Source organism: Trematomus bernacchii, unplaced genomic scaffold, assembly GCF_902827165.1.
Source record: "Trematomus bernacchii unplaced genomic scaffold, fTreBer1.1, whole genome shotgun sequence".
In the NCBI taxonomy this organism is placed as follows: domain Eukaryota; kingdom Metazoa; phylum Chordata; class Actinopteri; order Perciformes; family Nototheniidae; genus Trematomus; species Trematomus bernacchii.
This window is the reverse complement of record NW_022987739.1, coordinates 6,311,875-6,335,562: the sequence shown is the minus strand read 5'-3', so window position 1 is coordinate 6,335,562 and position 23,688 is coordinate 6,311,875. Positions and strand designations below refer to the sequence as shown.

General features: G+C 39.6%; 3 protein-coding genes across 4 annotated transcripts; all 3 read right to left on the bottom strand.

The window, feature by feature from the left end:
- Positions 1 to 2,273: 2,273 nt before the first annotated feature.
- On the bottom strand, positions 2,274 to 5,231 carry LOC117496047 (cytochrome P450 2J5-like). The gene is made up of 9 exons (XM_034147721.1): positions 4,954 to 5,231; positions 4,419 to 4,584; positions 4,171 to 4,324; positions 3,927 to 4,104; positions 3,575 to 3,751; positions 3,343 to 3,481; positions 3,071 to 3,258; positions 2,834 to 2,975; positions 2,274 to 2,735 (listed from the first exon to the last, which is right to left on the bottom strand). The coding sequence occupies exons 1-9, from the start codon at positions 5,143 to 5,145 to the stop codon at positions 2,560 to 2,562; spliced, it is 1,512 nt and encodes a 503-aa protein (XP_034003612.1). The 5' UTR covers positions 5,146 to 5,231; the 3' UTR covers positions 2,274 to 2,559.
- A 1,971-nt stretch (positions 5,232 to 7,202) lies between these two features.
- Positions 7,203 to 14,342, bottom strand: LOC117495389 (cytochrome P450 2J2-like). The gene is made up of 9 exons (XM_034146607.1): positions 13,729 to 14,342; positions 13,409 to 13,571; positions 12,915 to 13,064; positions 10,449 to 10,609; positions 10,196 to 10,372; positions 8,810 to 8,951; positions 8,514 to 8,701; positions 8,278 to 8,419; positions 7,203 to 8,173 (listed from the first exon to the last, which is right to left on the bottom strand). Exons 1-9 carry the CDS (start codon positions 13,909 to 13,911, stop codon positions 7,998 to 8,000), a joined length of 1,482 nt encoding a protein of 493 aa, XP_034002498.1. The 5' UTR covers positions 13,912 to 14,342; the 3' UTR covers positions 7,203 to 7,997.
- Positions 14,343 to 19,093: 4,751 nt separating this feature from the next.
- On the bottom strand, positions 19,094 to 22,042 carry LOC117495387 (cytochrome P450 2J5-like). 2 transcript variants are annotated; one of them, XM_034146603.1, is made up of 9 exons: positions 21,786 to 22,042; positions 21,240 to 21,405; positions 20,993 to 21,157; positions 20,747 to 20,907; positions 20,395 to 20,571; positions 20,163 to 20,301; positions 19,891 to 20,078; positions 19,654 to 19,795; positions 19,094 to 19,555 (listed from the first exon to the last, which is right to left on the bottom strand). In XM_034146603.1, the coding sequence occupies exons 1-9, from the start codon at positions 21,975 to 21,977 to the stop codon at positions 19,380 to 19,382; spliced, it is 1,506 nt and encodes a 501-aa protein (XP_034002494.1). In that variant the 5' UTR covers positions 21,978 to 22,042; the 3' UTR covers positions 19,094 to 19,379. The 2 variants fall into 2 exon arrangements, with proteins under 2 accessions (XP_034002494.1, XP_034002496.1); XM_034146605.1 differs by having other exon boundaries at positions 20,993 to 21,145.
- Positions 22,043 to 23,688: the final 1,646 nt, after the last annotated feature.

The window sequence follows — 23,688 nt, the reverse complement described above, 5'->3', positions numbered from 1 at the left end:
CAGGACAGATAACCCGAAAAACAAATCAGTAACTCAGACTCTGCAGTTGGCTCAAAGGTCATCGTGATGGACTTGCATAACAACACAGGTTACTGACGCAACTACCTTTTCCTTGGCAAATATCTCTCTCATCACACAAATGATGATACCAAGTAGTAATAATGTAAGTATTATCATGCCAAAGTAATATAATGATAATAATATAACATCAGCTAAGCAATGTTCTAATACACATTATATAACCTCCACTGATTTTCATCAACCTTACATTGAGATTGCATGTTCATAGTGTAAATAGAGTTTTGCCAAAAATATAAAGTGCAGTGGGTAAAAGGCATCTAATTGATTCATAGTGCAGTTGCATGTAAATGAGTAACCACCAGCCAGGTACAGGTGCAGACAGCACAAACCACGTCAGCATGATCAAAACCCAAGTTCACTCTTTCTGTTGTGCTGTCAGACACAGGCAAACTTGTAGTCTATTTAGAAAGGTGTGCTTTTTGGTTCTCATACATTGATTGTCTTAGGCAACAGACTCACTGTCTTAGTCTCAATACAGTTTCAAGTATTTTTGCATGACATTAATTTAGTAAATTATTTATTTACAGTGAAATAGATGATAAAGCAGGACAAGATTGAGGCTACCATCTGATTAACTTGTCGCTACTACGTTGTTGTCCAGTTTGTGTGTTGTCTGAGTTTTTGTCCTTACATTTTAACTCTTCACATAAGTTAAATTGAACAATTTGGTCGCCCCAATTTTTTTTATTGTTCAGTGTTTGGTTGAACTGAGCTCAACCCTCTCTCTTTTGTTGTGGTACAGTGTAGATATGGAGATGGAAATCTTAACCCTTGTGTGGTGTTCGGGTCAAATTGACCCGATTTCCATTTTCAATGAATACAAAAAAATATAAGGATATTTTCATTCAACCTGAAACTCAATGGCCGGGGCTTATTTATTTTGAAGGACATATTATTTTTTTCCACTTATGAAAAAATGCCCACACGCATTTATATCCTTCATAAGAGGTTCGGGTCAATCTGACCCGAATACAATACCAGGACAGACAGACAGAGAAAAACACACAGAAATACACAAACTAAAGACACACACACACACACACACACACACACACACACACACACACACACACACACACACACACACACACACACACACACACACACACACACACACACACACACACACACACACACAAGCTGTTTGATCCTGTTTTCCCTTGATCTTTACCCTTTGTAGTGTGTACACAAAACTATCCTAGAACATTATAAACATTTTAGATCTTCCAGATATGTATAAACATTTTACATTTTCTCGCACTGTCCCCCTCGCACCTGCACGCCGGAAGAGGGACTAAACAGAGACATAACCTCACATTACAGTGTATAGTGCAGAACTACAATTATCTACCAGCAAAATGGCCAAAAGATATTCTGCTCAAAGAGCCTTGGAGCTAATAATGGATGAGAGTGAGTGGAATGCATTAGAAGAACTTCATCAATATATTTTTCAGATATACTGTATTTTATGAATAGTGACTGTTAATTGTTTTTTATTTGCTTTGTGTTATATCTGTTCTACTGCATGTCATTTATATGGATGTTTCATCATCTCTATATATTTCACAGCCAAATACTTTCGGATGTGTGGTTCTTGTGTTTCAATTGCTGTTAAATTGCTTTATTTCCTTCAGGGCTTTGATTATTATATGACAGATTAAAATTAATAAACATTAATGAAAAAAAGTTTCATTTACATTTGTCCTAGAAAAGCATGAGCAAAATGTAAACCTAGTTTTTATTACAGTGTATATTTTTTTAACATAAATTACATTTTTATCACAAAAAACGATGGACACTTCCATTGTTAAATTTGATCTAGCAAAGAGTATTTTCAAAAACGAATCATATATTTCATTTATATTGTTGGGGAATGAGTTAAAGACAATATATATATAAGGAATTGTGCATGTTGAATTTTGTTTTTCTGGAAATCAGCCAGGTGGCCATTTAAGGTCAGGTTGTGTGTTGGTTGCCCTCATAGAAGTGGAAGGGATTCTTAAGTCTAAGCACTGTGCCTTATGTTTCTCAAGCTTGTGGTGTGGCTGGATGCCTGTTTTCCTTGTACTGTAGATGTTTATTGCTAAAGGAATATTCTGAGGACACTTAATTGGTGTAATAAGAAGGAGAAGCAGAAGAAAAAGAAGATGAGTGTATGTTCTTTTGTGTTTTAAGCAAAGACTTACACCAGGTGTGTGAAACAAATCAAAACATATTTTTTAATAACAAATGTATTAAGATGGATAGAAATCAGATCATTACAGTTTTTTTTACTTATACATGACATACAATTTACAGATAGTACCTTAATGAATTTATTACACATTATGACGACAAAGGGAAATGTCTTTTAATTTGTGTATTCAATGTAAAAACAACTTTATCACACATCATTGTAAAGGCAAAGAACACCAAGCCCTCAGTGGATGAGGAAACATTCGTTGTTTATTCAAATTATTCAGTGAGATGTTGTATGATTCAGCGAGCCTTGGCATAAACCTTGAAGGGGTGTGGTACTCGTGTCACTCCAGTAACTCCTTCTGTACTCAACTCTACTCCATCAGGAACAGAGAAGGAGAACTTCTGCAGTAAACCAACGAAAAACAGGAACAGCTCCATCTTGGCGAGGCCTTCTCCGAGACACGCACGTTTCCCTGAAGAGTGCACAAACGTATACTCACATGAAAGTGTAAGATCTAAGGATAAAACGTATGTTCTAGTTCATGTTATGATTCAGGTGAATGTTGATTACCTGCAGAGAAAGCCATGAGAGCTTCTCTCTTCACAAACTTTCCCTCAGCATCCAGGAAGTGTCCAGGGTTGAAGGTGTCTGGGGTCTCCCATTCAGTCTTGTCGAACAGCACAGAGGTCAGGATTGGCATCAAGGTCGTACCCTAAAAAACAAGATTCATAACCAACCATTGACAACAACACCCACATTTTAGATACAATCCTTTTCAGACTAAATATGATTGTGGGCTGCACAAACCTTGGGAATGAAGTAATTAGCCAGTGTTGTATCCTTGGCAGCCATTCTGAGTCCATTTAAAGGAACAATGTTTCCCATCCTCATGATCTCGTGGATGACGGCTTCAGTGTAGGGCAGGTTGGGTCTGTCTGCCATACTGGGCTGTCTGTTGTGTCCGATCACTCTGTCTATCTCTGCCTTCACTTTCTCTATAAGTAAAAATAAATGTCAAGTTATGTTGTTTTCTTGCTGTGTTTACAGTTAGCTCAGTGTGGTGCTAGCATGTCACCTACCCTGGATATCAGGGTATTTGATGAGATAAACCAAAGCCCACTGTAACGTGGTGGAGGTGGTCTCTGTTCCAGCCAGGAACAGATCCAGAGAGCACAAAGCCAGATTAGTCTCTGTGAAGCCAAGGTCTGAATCCTTGTTCTATTCAGAGATGCAAAGAAGATACTGTAGTGAGTGGATGCTAAATATACATGAAGGGCTCCAAAGTGTTTTTAAGTGCAGTTTTTAACTTACTTTTTCCATTTCAATAAGGAAAGTGTCAATATAGTCCCGGGGGTCACTGCGGTCCAGGTCCTTCTTGTGGTTCTTTACCTCCAGACTGAGGAAGTCTCGGATGGCGTCAAAATTACTGAACATTTTGTTGTGAGGACCTGGCAAGTGCTTCATCAGTGTGGGGAACGACTCATACAGCTACAGTAGAAACAAATTGTAAATTAGATACATCCACATAATATTTACCCTTATGTGAACATATTTGGGCACAGACATGGGCTGCTCAGACGGTTAACAAGGATTGACTTCAAGAATCCTTAAAAAAAAGAAATGATCTGACAATGATTAAACGACATTAAAATGACTGACTTACCGTACCCCATACAGAGCCCTCCACCATTAGAATTTCAGACAAATAATTCAGCATAATCTGGAAGTTGTGGTCGCTGTAGTCAAAGCGTTTACCCATCACCAGCTGGCAAATGATGTTGGACACAGCGTTGTTGAGGAGGCCTGCTGGGCTGAAAGGTTGACCTGTAGGAGAGGATCCACTGTTTAGACAACGCTATACTCCGAAAGAGCTGCTAATAATGAGCTGAATCTGTGTCTTTGTGTACACCTTCTCCTTCTCTATCTCCTCCTGCAGGTGTCGGATCTCCTCACAGATACTCTGCTCCATGGTGTTTTTTCCCAAGCCAAAGGTACGTAGGGTAGACAAGGCAAATCGTCGCTGTCTCTTCCATGTTTCACCATTGCTTACAAACAGACCGCCTAGATGCAAGCATAAGCAGAGATTTGAGTTAAAGGTCGAAGGGAGGTTATTCCTGAAGACTATGAGATAAGAGAAAGAAAGAGAATTATGCACTTTTGTTTCCGGAGTATTTCCTGTTCGCCAATTCATTGTGAGGTCGATCCACAAAGTTGTCGGCTTGGGACACTAAGGCTTCCTTCACCATCTTGTACCCAGACACAACCACCATCGTGTTACCGCCGAGGCGGACGCTGAACACACTCCCATAAACATCAGCCAGCTGTAAATCAAGGAGTGAACACTGATGATCCCAAAAACACTACCACATACATTCCCCTTTAAGTTGTTCATACCCTAAACCTATGCATCGGGGAAAAATGGCTACCAGGTGTACGAAGACAATACTTTTTCATTCATGTCTACAATTTGAACACCAGATGTCAGTATCAGCCATTAGTTTCACATCTCCTGGAGAGCGCAAATAAACAACCTTCAAGTGGACTAACCAAGATGATTAAAATGGCTTTCAACTTCTTCTACTGCATTGACAGTGCCCACAAACCCCGATGTGAAAGATCTTAACCCTATTGTACATTCAAAATAAAAGGCTACATCAGACTAAACCATATAATAGATCTCTCAACTTTACCTTGGTAAAATACATGTATGGATGTTTACTGTCCACACTGAAGAAACTCCCCACAATTGGAAGAGCCATTGGTCCCGGAGGATAATTTGGAGGATTCCTGTGTTTTAGGAAATCGACTATTATGATAAAAATGAAAAGAAACAGGAACAGCCCCTTGAAGTCCAAAGCCGACAAAACATTATAAAGCCACATCCTTAAGGAGAGTTAAACCAACAGCATGAGAAAGGTCCAAGCCTTGCAAGAAGCCAAACTGCACTCCCCTGCACTAAAAACTACTATCAAAACTGGAAAAAACTATTCGGTAATTCAGGCAGTGCTCAAAGTTCATCGAGATAGTGGACCATACAGGCAACAGACACACCTACTTTACTTGGTAAACAAGATATCTGTCATAGTATAAATGATTGCACCTAATGTCACATTATTAAAGTCTTAGCACGCCATTATAATTTGATGGTAATAACTCATGAGCAAACATATCTGCTAAGCAATCAGATAACACACATTTCAAATCTTCCACTGTCTTTCATTGACCTTATACTGATACTGGATGGTCATGGTTTAAATAAAGTGAAGCCAAATTATAAAGTGCAGTGGGTAAAAGGCATCTAACTAATTCATTGCGCAGTTGCATGTAAATGAGTAACTACCAGCAGGAACAGGTGCAGACAGTACCTGGGTCACTAGGGGAGTAACCCAGTTTAGAAAAGTGTCTGTTTTGGGTTTTATACATTAATTCGCTTAGTTAACATATTTAACGTAGTTTATCTTCTATTAGCAAGGTGTCAATGTAATATTTTGGTTTGCTTAAAACTGCTATTGTGATGCCTCATTAGGCATTGTATTGCTGCACATTTAACCATCAACAGTGTGTTTTTAGTTTATGAAACTAGGGTTTGGTTGTACCCAGCTCCACCCTCTCGTGTCAATTCTAGTTCCAAAAAACAATATTGCGATGGCTGTAAAAATAATAATAATAATAATAATAATAATAACAATAATAATAATAATTTGACACAAATAAAAACTCCCTACAATTAGGAGAGCCAATGGTCCTGGAGAATAATTTGGAGGATTCCTGTGTTTGACGAACTCTCCTATATAGGGGTAGTGGTGGTCTAATGGATAGTGAGGTGGGCTGAAGATCGGAAGGTTGTGAGTTCCGCCTAACTCAAGGGCACACTAGAGGTTGTGAGTCCCGCCTGGAACACCACCACGAGTGTGCCCTTGAGTAAGGCACTTAGCCCTTAGTTACTCCAGGGAGAATGTCCCTGTAATCGGTAATTGTAAGTCGCTTTGGATAAAAGCGTCAGCTAAATGAAATGTAATGTAATGATAACAAAATAAAAGTAAACAGGAAAAACCCCTTGAGGTCAAAACCCAGCAAAAAATGATAGAGCCACATGTTGAAGAGATCTAGGTCAGCAGCAGGAGAACGGTCCCAGCTATGACATTCCTTTTTTCTTATGAAACACCGGTTTTGTAATGGTAATGGTACCCATCAATCATTCACAAAAATTGTATAAAGGTTTTTGTACCTAAACATTATGTCAGATGTTGGCATAGTTATTTGTCATCAGGGTCAATCATCTTTTTTGATTGACCCTTTTTTAGGAGTTTGTTTAAGATATTTATTTCACTAGTATTACTATATTAATAATACCTTGAGACCACATGCCTCTACACAGGCCCTGGTTAGCCCCGAAGCTAGCAGCAACACGACAGCAGCTTAAGGTGAGCTGACTTTTAAGGTGGACCAGCTTTTCTCATATGAAAGCAATATATTTGTTTTTACTTGAATACATCATTTGCGTTGCTCTTGAGATTGCCATCATATTACACATGGTATTATGACAGAAAACACTCATGAGCAACATAAACGTAAATTCATAAAGTGCAAAACCTTCACTGTCCTGCAGTAACCTTATACTGAGATTGGATGTTCATAGTGTAAATAGAGTCAAGCCTAAATATAGAGTGCAGTTGGGATAAAGGTCTTCTTGGGCAGATAAGACTCTTTGAGTTCAGATGAATTCAGATAAAGACCTGATTTCAAAAGAAAAATGTCAATGGATTCCTGAAAGTTAGTCAATGATTCTAAAGATAAGGAGATACGTCACACTTCTTACAATATTTTGCAAACAAACCGGCTTTGGGTCAAGTTTTTAAACTGACTCCACACAACCATTTCCAACAAAATCCTGACTTCTCTTAATGTTTTAAAACTATGTAAAAGGCAAACTCTTGGGTACAACTAAAATCCTTTATTGAACAGAATAAAACATTTGACAGATTTTTAAGTATAATTTCACAAGTTTATGTATACCAAATTAAAAGCATGTTAATGTATGTAGGCATTTATTTAGAAATGTTATCTCACTCAAGTTGGCATGTGAGTGAGGTTTAAAGTTGTGTGTATAGGTTCTATGATTTATTTTGTCAAAAAATCATGCTTAACTAATACTTAACCAGCTAATGGATATAGGAAAATATAATACATCTGATATCCTGTTGCTGCAGGAAAATATTTGCAATATTGTGTTGCATAACATTATGCAACACTTAATAGACAGGTCATGAATGTCATATTTGAATGACCATGTCGTTAAATTATCTAAGTTCAAGTAGATAAAAAGCTTGTCAGTGTAGTGATAAATCAAAACTGTATCAGGCAAGTATTGTGAAACAGTAGATTGTTAGTTAATTAGTTAAAAGATCTTCATGCTAAGTGAAAATAATACTAGCAAACCTAGCATGTGTAATTTACCTGTTACATTAGCAATCGGTTATTTTTTATCTTAAAGTCCTACAAAGCTACTAAATGTGTGAGTATACACATGAGTACGTGCATGTATAAATGTGTGAAATGATCTCTGTGGGTGATGATGGGAGTGAATGGCCTTAAAACTAAAAACTATATATTGATTTATTTCATGTCAAACTAGTTTTAAGTTTTGAGTCAGAAATGTGATCTGATTTAGTTTTTTTGGCAGCGAACGTGGACTTAAGACTGTTTTGTGACCCTGAGGTGGAATAGGAGCAAATCAGCGAGGCACAGCTAGCATCCTGAACTGCTGGGGGGAATTGGTGAAACCCAGCACACCGTCCAAGCTGGGCATCTCTCCAGGAACAGGGGAGATGGTGAAGTGCTGGAGGAGAACTGTGAACATAAGGAACAGCTCCATTCTGGCCAGGTGCTCCCCTATACACACACGTTTACCTGTCGGGAAACAATAGGCAACAGATTTTAAACTCTAATCTTGATAGCAGGAAATATGTTAGTAGCAATTTGTCTGTAAGCTAGTGGAGGAATATCAAGCAAACCTGCTGAAAACGGTAAGAAGGCGTCTCTTCTGCGAAATGTCCCCTCCGTATCCAAGAAATGCTCCGGATTGAAGGTATCCGGAGTTTCCCACTCATTCTTATCAAACAGCACAGTCGTAAGGATTGTAGTAATAGTTGTTCCCTGCAGAAATAAGCATGAAATGTCACGTTGTGTAAAAATAATGGACAAAACTCAACCTATAATATATGGGCGAGTCTGGTAAATAGTTCTTTACTTTGGGTATTGAGTATCCTCCCAGTGTAGCGTCTTTACTGGCCATTTTTGGGACTCCAAGGGGAACGATATTTCCCATCCTTTGAACTTCATGGATGACAGCTTCAGTGTAAGGCATGTTGGGCTTGTCGGCCATGGTGGGCTGTCGAGACTGTCCGATCACTGAGTCTATCTCTGCCTGTACTTTCTCTGAGTGAGGAGGCAGTCATTGGACATTATAACCTTAAACAGCACAAAAAACTCTGTAATCTCTGTGAGAATACTCTAAATGCCAATGTGATTCAGACAGATACTAACCCTGTATCTCTGGGTAGTGCATCATGTACATCAGGGCCCAGCGTAAAGTGGTGGCTGATGTTTCTGTACCGGCCTCTATCAGGTCCAGTGTGCAAATTAGCAGGCTTTCGATGTTGAAGCCAGCCTGGGGATCCTCCTTTTTCTGGCAAAGATTCAACAACATTGCATTGATGTTATTACACGGCTTGGTTGAATACTCAAATCTGAATACTCAAGGAAGCTCTGAATTTAGGATGATGTGCAGTCCTATCAATCCGCAGAAAGAAGTCTGTCTGATACTCTTATCAGAAAACACCATGGAATACATTTTTCCATTCATGTTTATGTAATATACTGTACTAAACAGCGACGTGCAGTCAGTGGAGGCAGGGGAGGCAGAGCCTCACCTGTCATACTCCAATGTAACGGAAAAACAATTAAAGAAAAACTAAATAATAATAATGATAAAATGTCTCCACTGATCTTGTGTAAATGTGATTTCTGTATGATTCCAATCGCATTTTATAGTCAAAATCAGCAAATTTGCCGAGCTCCGCTACGGGAGCGATGAGAAGTGAGGCAAGCACGAGCACTGCCTCACGTAAGCCCACAGTAACTTGCTGGAGCGCGGGCACTAATTTAGCGGGGCCACTTATTTTGTGAGCGCGCTCAAGCCATTTACTGTGGGGTGACGCATTCTGAGGGGAGGCACAGATGAGCTCTGCCTCAATTCAGAATGTGTCACCCCACAGAAACTGGCTGGAAAGCGGGCCCTAAGCGCATGCCTGTTACCATCTCACTGTAGGTCACCAATGTGATGTTTGTAGATCCCTTTATTACATTTATCCTCGCCATCCATAGTCTCTAAATAACTTATTTCACGTATATATCATATTTAGGCTCGCTGGTCTTATCATACAACGGCAATGAAACAATTACATGGGGAGGCAGCCATAACCTCTGCCGCACTGAAGGGGGCGCACGTGAGCCCACAGGTTCTTGTTGCTACTGTTATTCTACCGCAAACAACAAACAAAACTTTTGAAACTACAGGAAGATACGGAGGACTTTTACAAAACAGTAATAGAGATTGTTGTCCAGAAGGATAGCATGGACTTATATTCATCTTCAAGTCAAGGTAAGACCACAACTGTAATTAAAATGGGATCTTACTTAGAAAGAACAATCCAATATTTAGATTTTGGGTATCCTTTTGTTGAACGGTCTGTTTAAAATTAATCATAGCATCAGACTAAAAAAGCTTTTGAAAATAACAGAATATTTTGATTAAGGTCAAAATAGGCTATCATATTTGTAAATCTGACTGAAAGAGTCAGTGCCTCACCAGCCATGAACCTCACCGCACGTCACTGGTACTAAAATACTAAATATGTGCAAATATCTTACCTTCTCCATCTCTCCCAGGTAAACATCGATAAAATCACGAGGGTCCTCTGGGTTCCACTCTTCCTGGTGCTTCACTACTTCTGATCTCAGGAAAGCCAAGATCTCCGTGTAGTTCTTTAACACAGTCTGGTGAGGTCCTGGCAGGTACTTCAGCACACCAGGGAAGGCATCATACAGCTGTTGATGGGACAAACTCTCAGATAATTAGTTATAGGTCTACAGCACAGTTTAGTTAAAGTAGATGAGAAATTACCTGAGTCTGAGGTACGCCAGCTAACCTAATAGCCTCATTGTCCAAGTCCAGAATCCTGCGGAAGCTTTGATCGCTGTACTCAAAGCGATGTCCGAAGAGCACAGACGAGATGATGTTACTTACTCCATTCGTTATGATGTTATTGGGGTTAAATGGCCTTCCTGGGAATATGTTGAATTAAAGTAATGATATATTATTATTATTGTTGTGTCTCGTCAGATTTGTTAGTTTTTTTATCCTTGTTTATTTGTATTAGTATTATTTCTCGGTTAAGTTAATATTGTCAAGTCCGCGTCTGCTAACCATTTTGTCGTCTGTCATTTCCTGTTTTACTTTGGTAATCTCCTCTCTCATGTCAGGGGTGTTTCTCAAGGAAGGATCCTTCAGAGCCACTATTTCAAGAATGCTACGTCATCGAATTCTACCGAGGACTGAGTCCTTCGTTGCGGGGAATTTCGAGGATGCACATGTGTATCCTCGGCGGTGTTAAAAGCCCCACAATGCTTTGCGCACGGACCAATTTCCAACATCTTTGGCGGAAAATGGCTGAATCCAGGCAGTACACATTTAAATGTAAGTATGTTCAGTGGCGTAGTAAATGTGCACATGACTTGTGTTTAAAGTTTATATTCCGTTTGAGTTTTGCCCGTGTGAACGCAAACCGAACCTTCTGAAAAATTAAACAATGTAACAAACTGTCGTCTGGTGCGCACCAGAGAAGCGGACTATTAGGGTTGAATGAGACCTTAGAGCGTTTTGCACCTAAATAAATAATTAAAATGCACCTTGTTTTGACTTTGCCTCTTTTGTTGATATTTGTGGTTTATGATATGTGCACCAATATGTGTAAAAAAGGTTTGCAGACATCAAGTATGATATGAATACAAATTGTATTATTGATTGGTGATGGTGATTTTATGATTTTCTTATGGCTGCTTATCCTCCAGGACTTTTTCAAGGCTGCAAACAGAAGGAGAACGTGTTATGTTAGTTTAGTGCAGGGGTCGGCAACCCCTGGCACGCGTGCCAGCATTGGCACGCGGCACCGTAGCCAGTGGCACACTAGGAATAAGTCGAATAAGTGTGCAAAATATTTAAATTGTATTTTCGGATCCTGAACGAGACCGCCGCCAGAGCGCGTCTCCCCGTTACCTGCAGAAGGAAGCCATGCACGCAACGCAGCCCCGCTCTCTTTAACTCCAGGTGACTTTCTGCCGCTTTCCTCCGTGGTGCAGTGCTGATCGTTTCACCACGGAAGAAAGCACTTCACAAATTGCAGTACCCATAAGGAGCTTTACAAATGTCGCAGTTTTTGCGTGGCTGTGTGTGTCTTTAGTTGAAAGCCCAGTGGCGATCTGCTCATCTCTCATTGAAATAATATGCTACAAAGGGGCGGACTGGCCATCTGTGTGTTGAACTTTCCTGTCGGCTCCCAGACCGTAGTCGAGGAGGGCAGAAGCAACGAGCTTCAGGTTCAATAACCCACTTTAGCTTAAATGACTGGAGAGAGGCGAGCTCTTCTTGAGAGGCCGTTGCATTTATTTGGCTGTTCTTCTGTTTCACAAAATACATCACAGACCTCTGTTTTTCTGCTGCCTCGTTTCACTTCCAGAAACATACTCACACGCACACGCCACACCCCTCTCTCTCTCTCTTAAAGGGACAGCGATCTCATCTCACTCTGCATGACCCTAATATCATAACATGTGTGTTCTGGAGAATCACAGAACGGACGATCGTCCTTATTATTATGCCGTTTAAAAACCAATTATTTAAATGTGTTTGTTAAATTCGGTATCATGTAAGTTGCGCTGACAGGTCCACACACTGCTTCCCCGCAGCGAGGCCCCCCCGCCCTCCTGTTGAGAGATCACGAGCGTCAAGCTCCTCAACATCCTCAACACCCCCCCCCCCCCCCCCCCCCCCCCCCCCCCCCCCCCCCGTTGATAATTCTCGATCGTTGGCACGCTGATAATTTTTTTTTTTTTAAATGGCACTTCATATCAAAAAGGTTGCCGACCCCTGGTTTAGTGGTTCTGTCCTGGAGAGATTATAATTTTACCAAATACAGTTACTCAAGTACATCTTCGATCTTCGCAAATCAGTTATGTCTTCAAACAAATCGCGCTCAATTTAAGGCGGGGCCTCTCATATGACGCACACCTGCACACTTGCTAGCCTGTTCCATCCTTCATTCTCCGAATGCCAGGAAGGATTCTTGCCTAGCCTCTGAAGGACCTGACTCGGAAGACATGTCCCACCAAGGAAGTGTCCTCGACATTGAGAAACACCCCATGTTTACTATGAGTGTTTGTATTGCCTTGCAAATCACCTTAAGTAATTTCCTTTTTTTAACCGTCCTTTTGTCTGGAGTCGTGCATTTGGGTCCTATCATTTTCTTGTGTGCCCCAGTCGTAACAATTATGTTAGGATATAAAATCACTCCACATAGCAATCTCTACTTGCCTTGTTCCTCTTTGAAAGCTTCACAGATGTAGGTGTTTTCCACCTCAATGTATTTTTCCAGGGACTTCTGGCCCTCTCCAAAGTAACGCAGGTGAGTGTTGGCAAACTTCCGTTGCTTTTTCCACAAGTACCCATTGCTCAAAGCTATACCTGTGGGACAGTTGTAGCAAATTAACAAAGCAAACAGGCAATTCACTGCCTTTACAGATTTTAGATATCACTTCTGAGCACCTTTCTTGAAAAGAAACACTTTCTTTCACTCCCTAATCTGTTGTTGTGCAGTGTTGTTGTTGCACAGAGGGGAGAGTCTATTCTGCATGGACCACAGACTTTGTCCCATGTGAGTTGACTTACTGGGCTATGACTTTTGGTTAAATCTATCGATACTGCGTAAAGAGATTAAGTTCTGCCCTGGAGAAGGCAAACCACTACTGCAATACTTTTGCATGCCATTAAATATTCAGGCTTTCTCACTCTCGTTCAGGTATACTCACCAGTCCCCTTAAAGATAGCATGGAAAAGAGGAAAAATAGGTCTATCAATAAAGCTGTCCAGCTGGATAACAAGAGCCTCTTTGACCATCTTGTACCCGGAAACAAACACCATCCTCTGGCTGCCTATCCTCAAGCTGAACACTGGACCATACTCCTGAGAGAGCTGCATTCAAAAACAAAAGCATTTTTTTAGTTGCAAGCTTTTATTGTTTATTTATTGTTATTTCCAGCCTATAGTGTTGCAAAGGCTTATTTATGAAAGACACATTGCCTGTAGGATATTAAAGATAAACTTGTGTCCTCTAATCTGTTCACCTTACCTTCTCCATTGCTTTGAAGTCAAGTCCTATCAAGACATTTCCTAGAAAAGGCGCAGCCCAGGGTCCAGGGGGAAAGCTGTTTGGTCTCCAGTTTCTGATCACATCTGTCAGGAGTAACACTATAAAACTGATCAACAGCCAACTAGTGAAGTCCATACACTCAAAAAGGGCTTGAAAAATCATGATGAAAATGTTTAAAAGGACCCTCTGTAAACTCAGTTTGCTCCTGCAGGCATGGTCCGTCTCATGTTATTTGGCTGCGGGTTGTAGGAGGCAGAGGCGGAAAAATTCCCAACAAGGAAATGTTACGTAACACTGAGTGTCTCTCTGGACATCTTCCAGCAGGAGGATTGTATTTGTTTGCACCGTGTGTTGTGGACAAAAGGGGGACTTTTAACCTGTTAAGCCTGAGGAATAGTTTTGGCGAAAACTAAAAAGTACCATGGGGTACAGGAATTTGTTTTGGTTTCAAGACCCTGGTTCGCGGAGGATAGCATCATTTGCGTTGCTCTTGAGATTGCCATCATATTACACATGGTATTATGACAGAATTACTCATGAGCAACACAAACGTAAATTCATAAAGTGCAAAACCTTCACTGTCCTGCAGTAACCTTATACTGAGATTGGATGTTCATAGTGTAAATAGAGTCTGTGGCGACTGGTCATTAGGGGCAGGTGGGGCACAGCCCCACCTAGTGTCAGCAGAAAGTATTACACATAATGATTACAAAAAATGGAAAGAGATGCAAAAAAAGAAATTAGAAAATATATAAAATATATTTTAAGGTCATGTTTAATCATCTGATTCGTCTGTACATTGCTGTTTTAGTCTGTGTTCTTCTAATTAGTGTCTACAGTGCCGTTTTGAGCCATGTGGGACAAAACCTGATCATGCCCCACCCTTTCACTGTCAAAGTGAACGGTGACTGTAAAAACTACACTGCGCATGCTCAGAATATTTTTCAATGTAATGTGTGTGGCAAAAAAACAAACACCATAGGGGCACAGAGCTGCCATCCCCACCATACGTCATCTCACATCATTCAGAGCTGATTGGCTGTAAGTACGTGTGCCGCGAAAAGTGTGGTGTGTGAAGAGCATGGATGTATAATAAGAGGAGACGAGAGCTGCAGTGACGCGTCCTAAAACCAGGAAGTAAGCTGCAAAAAAGCAATGAGGTTTCTCTATAGGATTTTAGAAAATAGCTTGAAATAAGATCTGTGGGAAACGTACCTGTTAGATAAATGCACGTTTTGTTCAGCCGGATAATATCCACATGTCTACCCTACTTTTATAATTTTCGAATCATAAATCTATCGATTAGATTTATGATAGACTTTTGAAACTACAAGAAGATAAGGAGGACTTTTACAAAAAAGTTATAGAATTTTTTGTCCAGAAGGATAGGCAAATGGACTTCATCTTCAAGTCAAGGTAAGACCGCAATTTTTTGAAAATGGGATCTTACTTAGAGAGAACAATTCAATATTTAAATGATCAAATTACATTTAGTAATTAGTTAGTTTGTTTGTGTATGTTATGTAGCAAAATAACATTTTAAATAGCACTTAATGACTGACTGAATGGAAATGACAATAAATGAAAATGTAAAACGAAAAAAGCGATCATGAAACGTTTCCAAAAAATGAATAAAATGATTTTTGTCCACTTTGTTGTTCAGATATATCACATATTTGTAACTAAATGATACATTAATTGAAACAAAACACAGTATAAACTGAGGAGTGACTCTCGTGAGTTTCATGTGTTTTCTTCACTCCGCTGGGAAACTGCTCTCATGTCAAGAAGCATCAGATCAGTGCATGCGCTGCATCGTCCAATCAGTGAGCGATACACAGTAAGGGGGCGGGGCGAGTGTCTGAGGATTTCATCGAAGGATGGTCTGGTGGTTCCTCGATTATAGCTCCTCCATTATCGCTCCTCGCTCCTCGCTCCTCCGGCAAAAATAAGGCCATTGGGACGCTACTCAAGATGGCGCAGACAAATCAACTTCCGGTGAGACCGAGACCGAGGAGCGAGGAAATGAAAAATAAGAGAAGTGAAACGCAGCCATTGGCCCGTTCTCATTTCATCAAATGTCCCTCCTCGACTCCTCCCCTCCTCCCCTCCTCGGCTCCTCCGCTCGCATCTCCTGTGGGCTCATAAGTCTCGAGGATAGGAGTCGAGGAGGGGAGTCGAGGAGGGACATTTGATGAAATGAGAACGGGCCCATATTGACATCTTTGGCGGAAAATGGCTGAATCCAGGCAGTACACATTTAAATGTAAGTATGTTCAGTGGCGTAGTAAATGTGCACATGACTTGTGTTTAAAGTTTATATTCCGTTTGAGTTTTGCCCGTGTGAACACAAACCGAACCTTCTGAAAAATGAAACAATGTAACAAACTGTCGTCTGGTGCGCACCAGAGAAGCGGACTATTAGGGTTGAATGAGACCTTAGAGCGTTTTGCACCTAAATAAATAATTAAAATGCACCTTGTTTTGACTTTGCCTCTTTTGTTGATATTTGTGGTTTATGATATGTGCACCAATATGTGTAAAAAAGGTTTGCAGACATCAAGTATGATATGAATACAAATTGTATTATTGATTGGTGATGGTGATTTTATGATTTTCTTATGGCTGCTTATCCTCCAGGACTTTTTGGTACACCCTGATAATAAAGAGTTACAATAATCCAATAATTACCCTTGTTCACAAATGAAAACATACCTTCATACATGTTTACCTTGGTAAAATATACGTGTGGATGTTTACTGTCCAAACTGAAGAAATTCCCCACAATCGGAAGAGCCATTGGTCCTGGAGGATAATTTGGAGGATTCCTGTTTTTGATGAAGTCGGCTATTATGATAACAAATAAAAATAAACAGGAACAGACCCTTTAGGTCAAAACCCAGCAACAAAGCTACATTATTAGAGAGAGTTAAACCAGCAGCAGTTGAAAGGTTCAAGTTTTCCAAGAAGGCACACTTTCCTACACTACACACTTCTATCATTACAGGACAGATAACCCGAAAAACAAATCAGTAATTCAGACTCTGCAGTTGGCTCAAAGGTCATCGTGATCATGGACTTGCATAACAACACAGGTTACTGACGCAACTACCTTTTCCTTGGCAAATATCTCTCTCATCACACAAATGATGATCCCAAGTAGTAATAATGTAAGTATTATCATGCCAAAGTCATATAATAATAATAATATAACATCAGCTAAGCAATGTTAATACACATTGTATAACCTCCACTGATTTTCATCAACCTTACATTGAGATTGCATGTTCATAGTGTAAATAGAGTTTTGCCAAAAATATAAAGTGCAGTGGGTAAAAGGCATCTAATTGATTCATAGTGCAGTTGCATGTAAATGAGTAACCACCAGCCAGGTGCAGGTGCAGACAGCACAAACCACGTCAGCATGATCAAAACCCAAGTTCACTCTTTCTGTTGTGCTGTCAGACACAGGCAAACTTGTAGTCTATTTAGAAAGGTGTGCTTTTTGGTTCTCATACATTGATTGTCTTAGGCAACAGACTCACTGTCTTAGTCTCAATACAGTTTCAAGTATTTTTCATACAGCATGATATTAATTTAGTAAATTAGGTCCTATTTATTTACAGTGAAATAGATGATAAAGCAGGACAAGATTGAGGCTACCATCTGATTAACTTGTCACTACTACGTTGTTGTCCAGTTTGTGTGTTGTCTGAGTTTTTGTCCTTACATTTTAACTCTTCACATAAGTTAAATTGAACAATTTGGTCGCCCCAATTTTTTTTATTGTTCAGTGTTTGGTTGAACTGAGCTCAACCCTCTCTCTTTTGTTGTGGTACAGTGTAGATATGGAGATGGAAATCTTAACCCTTGTGTGGTGTTCGGGTCAAATTGACCCGATTTCCATTTTCAATGAATACAAAAAAATATAAGGATATTTTCGTTCAACCTGAAACTCAATGGCCGGGGCTTATTTATTTTGAAGGACATGTGGAATTGTTTTTATTTTTTTCCACTTATGAAAAAATGCCCACACGCATTTATATCCTTCATAAGAGGTTCGGGTCAATCTGACCCGGATACAATACCAGGACAGACAGACAGAGAAAAACACACAGAAATACACAAACTAAAGACACACACACAGAAATACACAAACTAAAGACACACACACAGAAATACACAAACTAAACACACACACACACACACACAGACACACACACACACACACACACACACACACACACACACACACACACACACACACACACACACACACACACAAAAGCTGTTTGATCCTGTTTTCCCTTGATCTTTACCCTTTGTAGTGTGTACACAAAACTATCCTAGAACATTATAAACATTTTAGATCTTCCAGATATGTATAAACATTTTACATTTTCTCGCACTGTCCCCCTCGCACCTGCACGCCGGAGGAGGGACTAAACAGAGACATAACCTCACATTACAGTGTATAGTGCAGAACTACAATTATCTACCAGCAAAATGGCCAAAAGATATTCTGCTCAGAGAGCCTTGGAGCTAATAATGGATGAGAGTGAGTGGAATGCATTAGAAGAACTTCATCAATATATTTTTCAGATATACTGTATTTTATGAATAGTGACTGTTAATTGTTTTTATTTGCTTTGTGTTTATATCTGTTCTACTGTATGTCATTTATATGGATGTTTCATCATCTCTATATATTTCACAGCCAAATACTTTCGGATGTGTGGTTCTTGTGTTTCAATTGCTGTTAAATTGCTTTATTTCCTTCAGGGCTTTGATTATTATATGACAGATTAAAATTAATAAACATTAATGAAAAAAAGTTTCATTTACATTTGTCCTAGAAAAAAAAGCATTAGCAAAATGTAAACCTAGTTTTTATTACAGTGTATATTTTTTTAACATAAATTACATTTTTATCACAAAAAACGATGGACACTTCCATTGTTAAATTTGATCTAGCAAAGAGTATTTTCAAAAACGAATCATATATTTCATTTATATTGTTGGGGAATGAGTTAAAGACAATATATATATAAGGAATTGTGCATGTTGAATTTTGTTTTTCTGGAAATCAGCCAGGTGGCCATTTAAGGTCAGGTTGTGTGTTGGTTGCCCTCATAGAAGTGGAAGGGATTCTTAAGTCTAAGCACTGTGCCTTATGTTTCTCAAGCTTGTGGTGTGGCTGGATGCCTGTTTTCCTTGTACTGTAGATGTTTATTGCTAAAGGAATATTCTGAGGACACTTAATTGGTGTAATAAGAAGGAGAAGCAGAAGAAAAAGAAGATGAGTGTATGTTCTTTTGTGTTTTAAGCAAAGACTTACACCAGGTGTGTGAAACAAATCAAAACATATTTTTTAATAACAAATGTATTAAGATGGATAGAAATCAGATCATTACAGTTTTTTTTACTTATACATGACATACAATTTACAGATAGTACCTTAATGAATTTATTACACATTATGACGACAAAGGGAAATGTCTTTTAATTTGTGTATTCAATGTAAAAACAACTTTATCACACATCATTGTAAAGGCAAAGAACACCAAGCCCTCAGTGGATGAGGAAACATTCGTTGTTTATTCAAATGATTCAGTGAGATGTTGTATGATTCAGCGAGCCTTGGCATAAACCTTGAAGGGGTGTGGTACTCGTGTCACTCCAGTAACTCCTTCTGTACTCAACTCTACTCCATCAGGAACAGAGAAGGAGAACTTCTGCAGTAAACCAACGAAAAACAGGAATAGCTCCATCTTGGCGAGGCCTTCTCCGAGACACGCACGTTTCCCTGAAGAGTGCACAAACGTATACTCACATGAAAGTGTAACATCTAAGGATAAAACGTATGTTCTAGTTCATGTTATGATTCAGGTGAATGTTGATTACCTGCAGAGAAAGCCATGAGAGCTTCTCTCTTCACAAACTTTCCCTCAGCATCCAGGAAGTGTCCAGGGTTGAAGGTGTCTGGGGTCTCCCATTCAGTCTTGTCGAACAGCACAGAGGTCAGGATTGGCATCAAGGTCGTACCCTAAAAAACAAGATTCATAACCAACCATTGACAACAACACCCACATTTTAGATACAATCCTTTTCAGACTAAATATGATTGTGGGCTGCACAAACCTTGGGAATGAAGTAATTAGCCAGTGTTGTATCCTTGGCAGCCATTCTGAGTCCATTTAAAGGAACAATGTTTCCCATCCTCATGATCTCGTGGATGACGGCTTCAGTGTAGGGCAGGTTGGGTCTGTCTGCCATACTGGGCTGTCTGTTGTGTCCGATCACTCTGTCTATCTCTGCCTTCACTTTCTCTATAAGTAAAAATAAATGTCAAGTTATGTTGTTTTCTTGCTGTGTTTACAGTTAGCTCAGTGTGGTGCTAGCATGTCACCTACCCTGGATATCAGGGTATTTGATGAGATAAACCAAAGCCCACTGTAACGTGGTGGAGGTGGTCTCTGTTCCAGCCAGGAACAGATCCAGAGAGCACATAGCCAGATTAGTCTCTGTGAAGCCAAGGTCTGAATCCTTGTTCTATTCAGAGATGCAAAGAAGATACTGTAGTGAGTGGATGCTAAATATACATGAAGGGCTCCAAAGTGTTTTTAAGTGCAGTTTTTAACTTACTTTTTCCATTTCAATAAGGAAAGTGTCAATATAGTCCCGGGGGTCACTGCGGTCCAGGTCCTTCTTGTGGTTCTTTATCTCCAGACTGAGGAAGTCTCGGATGGCGTCAAAATTACTGAACATTTTGTTGTGAGGACCTGGCAAGTGCTTCATCAGTGTGGGGAACGACTCATACAGCTACAGTAGAAACAAATTGTAAATTAGATACATCCACATAATATTTACCCTTATGTGAACATATTTGGGCACAGACATGGGCTGCTCAGACGGTTAACAAGGATTGACTTCAAGAATCCTTAAAAAAAAGAAATGATCTGACAATGATTAAACGACATTAAAATGACTGACTTACCGTACCCCATACAGAGCCCTCCACCATTAGAATTTCAGACAAATAATTCAGCATAATCTGGAAGTTGTGGTCGCTGTAGTCAAAGCGTTTACCCATCACCAGCTGGCAAATGATGTTGGACACAGCGTTGTTGAGGAGGCCTGCTGGGCTGAAAGGTTGACCTGTAGGAGAGGATCCACTGTTTAGACAACGCTATACTCCGAAAGAGCTGCTAATAATGAGCTGAATCTGTGTCTTTGTGTACACCTTTCTCCTTCTCTATCTCCTCCTGCAGGTGTCGGATCTCCTCACAGATACTCTGCTCCATGGTGTTTTTTCCCACGCCAAAGGTACGTAGGGTAGACAAGGCAAATCGTCGCTGTCTCTTCCATGTTTCACCATTGCTTACAAACAGACCGCCTAGATGCAAGCCTAAGCAGAGATTTGAGTTAAAGGTCGAAGGGAGGTTATTCCTGAAGACTATGAGATAAGAGAAAGAAAGAGAATTATGCACTTTTGTTTCCGGAGTAAAACCTGTTATCCAATTCATTGTGAGGTCGATCCACAAAGTTGTCGGCTTGGGACACTAAGGCTTCCTTCACCATCTTGTACCCAGACACAAACACCATCGTGTTACCGCCGAGGCGGACGCTGAACACACTCCCATAAACATCAGCCAGCTGTAAATCAAGGAGTGAACACTGATGATACCAAAAACACTACCACATACATTCCCCTTTAAGTTGTATAAGTTGTTCATAGCTTAAACCTATGCATCGGGGAAAAAAATGGCTACCAGATGTACAAAGACAATACTTTTTCATCCATGTCTACAATTTGAACACCAGAAGTCAGTATCAGCCATTAGTTTCACATCTCCTGGAGAGCGCAAATAAACAACCTTCAAGTGGACTAACCGAGATGATTAAAATGGCTTTCAACTTCTTCTACTGCATTGACAGTGCCCACAAACCCCGATGTGAAAGATCTTAACCCTATTGTAAATTCAAAATAAAAGGCTACATCAGACTAAACCATATAATAGATCTCACAACTTTACCTTGGTAAAATACATATGTGGATGTTTACTGTCCACACTGAAGAAACTCCCCACAATTGGAAGAGCCATTGGTCCCGGAGGATAATTTGGAGGATTCCTGTGTTTTAGGAAATCGGCTATTATGATAAAAATGAAAAGAAACAGGAACAGCCCCTTGAAGTCCAAAGCCGACAAAACATTATAAAGCCACATCCTTAAGGAGAGTTAAACCAACAGCATGAGAAAGGTCCAAGCCTTGCAAGAAGCCAAGCTGCACTCCCCTGCACTAAAAACTACTATCAAAACTGGAAAAAACTATTCGTCAGGCAGTGCTCAAAGTTCATCGAGATAGTGGACCATACAGGCAACAGACACACCTACTTTACTTGGTAAACAAGATATCTGTCATAGTATAAATGATTGCACCTAATGTCACATTATTAAAGTCTTAGCACGCCATTATAATTTGATGGTAATAACTCATGAGAAAACATATCTGCTAAGCAATCAGATAACACACCTTTCAAATCTTCCACTGTCTTTCATTGACCTTATACTGATACTGGATGGTCATGGTTTAAATAAAGTGAAGCCAAATTATAAAGTGCAGTGGGTAAAAGGCATCTAACTAATTCTTTGCGCAGTTGCATGTAAATGAGTAACTACCAGCAGGAACAGGTGCAGACAGTACCTGGGTCACTAGGGGAGTAACCCAGTTTAGAAAAGTGTCTGTTTTGGGTTTTATACATTAATTCGCTTAGTTAACATATTTAACGTAGTTTATCTTCTATTAGCAAGGTGTCAATGTAATATTTTGGTTTGCTTAAAACTGCTATTGTGATGCCTCATTAGGCATTGTATTGCTGCACATTTAACCATCAACAGTGTGTTTATGAAACTAGGGTTTGGTTGTACCCAGCTCCACCCTCTCGTGTCAATTCTAGTTCCAAAAAACAAGATTGCGATGGCTGTAAAAATAATAATAATAATAATAACAATAATAATAATAATAATTTGACACAAATAAAAACTCCCTACAATTAGGAGAGCCAATGGTCCTGGAGAATAATTTGGAGGATTCGTGTGTTTGACGAACTCTCCTATAATGATAACAAAATAAAAGTAAACAGGAAAAACCCCTTGAGGTCAGAACCCAGCAAAAAATGATAGAGCCACATGTTGAAGAGATCTAGGTCAGCAGCAGGAGAACGGTCCCAGCTATGACATTCCTTTTTTCTTATGAAACACCGGTTTTGTAATGGTAATGGTACCCATCAATCATTCACAAAGTTTGTATAAAGGTTTTTGTACCTAAACATTATGTCAGATGTTGGCATAGTTATTTGTCATCAGGGTCAATCATCTTTTTTGATTGACCCTTTTTTAGGAGTTTGTTTAAGATATTTATTTCACTAGTATTACTATATTAATAATACCTTGAGACCACATGCCTCTACACAGGCCCTGGTTAGCCCCGAAGCTAGCAGCAACACAACAGCAGCTTAAGGTGAGCTGACTTTTAAGGTGGACCAGCTTTTCTCATATGAAAGCAATATATTTGTTTTTACTTGAATACATCATTTGCGTTGCTCTTGAGATTGCCATCATATTACACATGGTATTATGACAGAAAACACTCATGAGCAACATAAACGTAAATTCATAAAGTGCAAAACCTTCACTGTCCTGCAGTAACCTTATACTGAGATTGAATGTTCATAGTGTAAATAGAGTCAAGCCTAAATATAGAGTGCAGTTGGGATAAAGGTCTTCTTGGGCAGATAAGACTCTTTGAGTTCAGATGAATTCAGATAAAGACCTGATTTCAAAAGAAAAATGTCAATGGATTCCTGAAAGTTAGTCAATGATTCTAAAGATAAGGAGATACGTCACACTTCTTACAATATTTTGCAAACAAACCGGC

Excerpts from the sequence above, each read along its gene's own strand:
- LOC117496047 (XM_034147721.1), bottom strand. The coding sequence starts at position 5,145 with ATGTGGCTTTATAATGTTTTGTCGGCTTTGGACTTCAAGGGGCTGTTC. Across the intron at positions 4,585-4,953 it reads CATACATGTATTTTACCAAG|CTGGCTGATGTTTATGGGAG; the intron begins GTAAAGTTGAGA and ends CTTGATTTACAG. Across the intron at positions 4,325-4,418 it reads GAAATACTCCGGAAACAAAA|GCGGTCTGTTTGTAAGCAAT; the intron begins GTGCATAATTCT and ends GCTTGCATCTAG.
- LOC117495389 (XM_034146607.1), bottom strand. The coding sequence starts at position 13,911 with ATGATTTTTCAAGCCCTTTTTGAGTGTATGGACTTCACTAGTTGGCTG. Across the intron at positions 10,610-12,914 it reads AGCTTTCAAAGAGGAACAAG|GAAGGCCATTTAACCCCAAT; the intron begins GCAAGTAGAGAT and ends ACATATTCCCAG. Across the intron at positions 8,952-10,195 it reads ACCTGGGAGAGATGGAGAAG|AAAAAGGAGGATCCCCAGGC; the intron begins GTAAGATATTTG and ends AATCTTTGCCAG.
- LOC117495387 (XM_034146603.1), bottom strand. The coding sequence starts at position 21,977 with ATGTGGCTTTATAATGTTTTGTCGGCTTTGGACTTCAAGGGGCTGTTC. Across the intron at positions 21,158-21,239 it reads GTTTTACTCCGGAAACAAAA|GCTTGCATCTAGGCGGTCTG; the intron begins GTGCATAATTCT and ends ATCTCTGCTTAG. Across the intron at positions 19,796-19,890 it reads CTAATTACTTCATTCCCAAG|GGTACGACCTTGATGCCAAT; the intron begins GTTTGTGCAGCC and ends CTTGTTTTTTAG.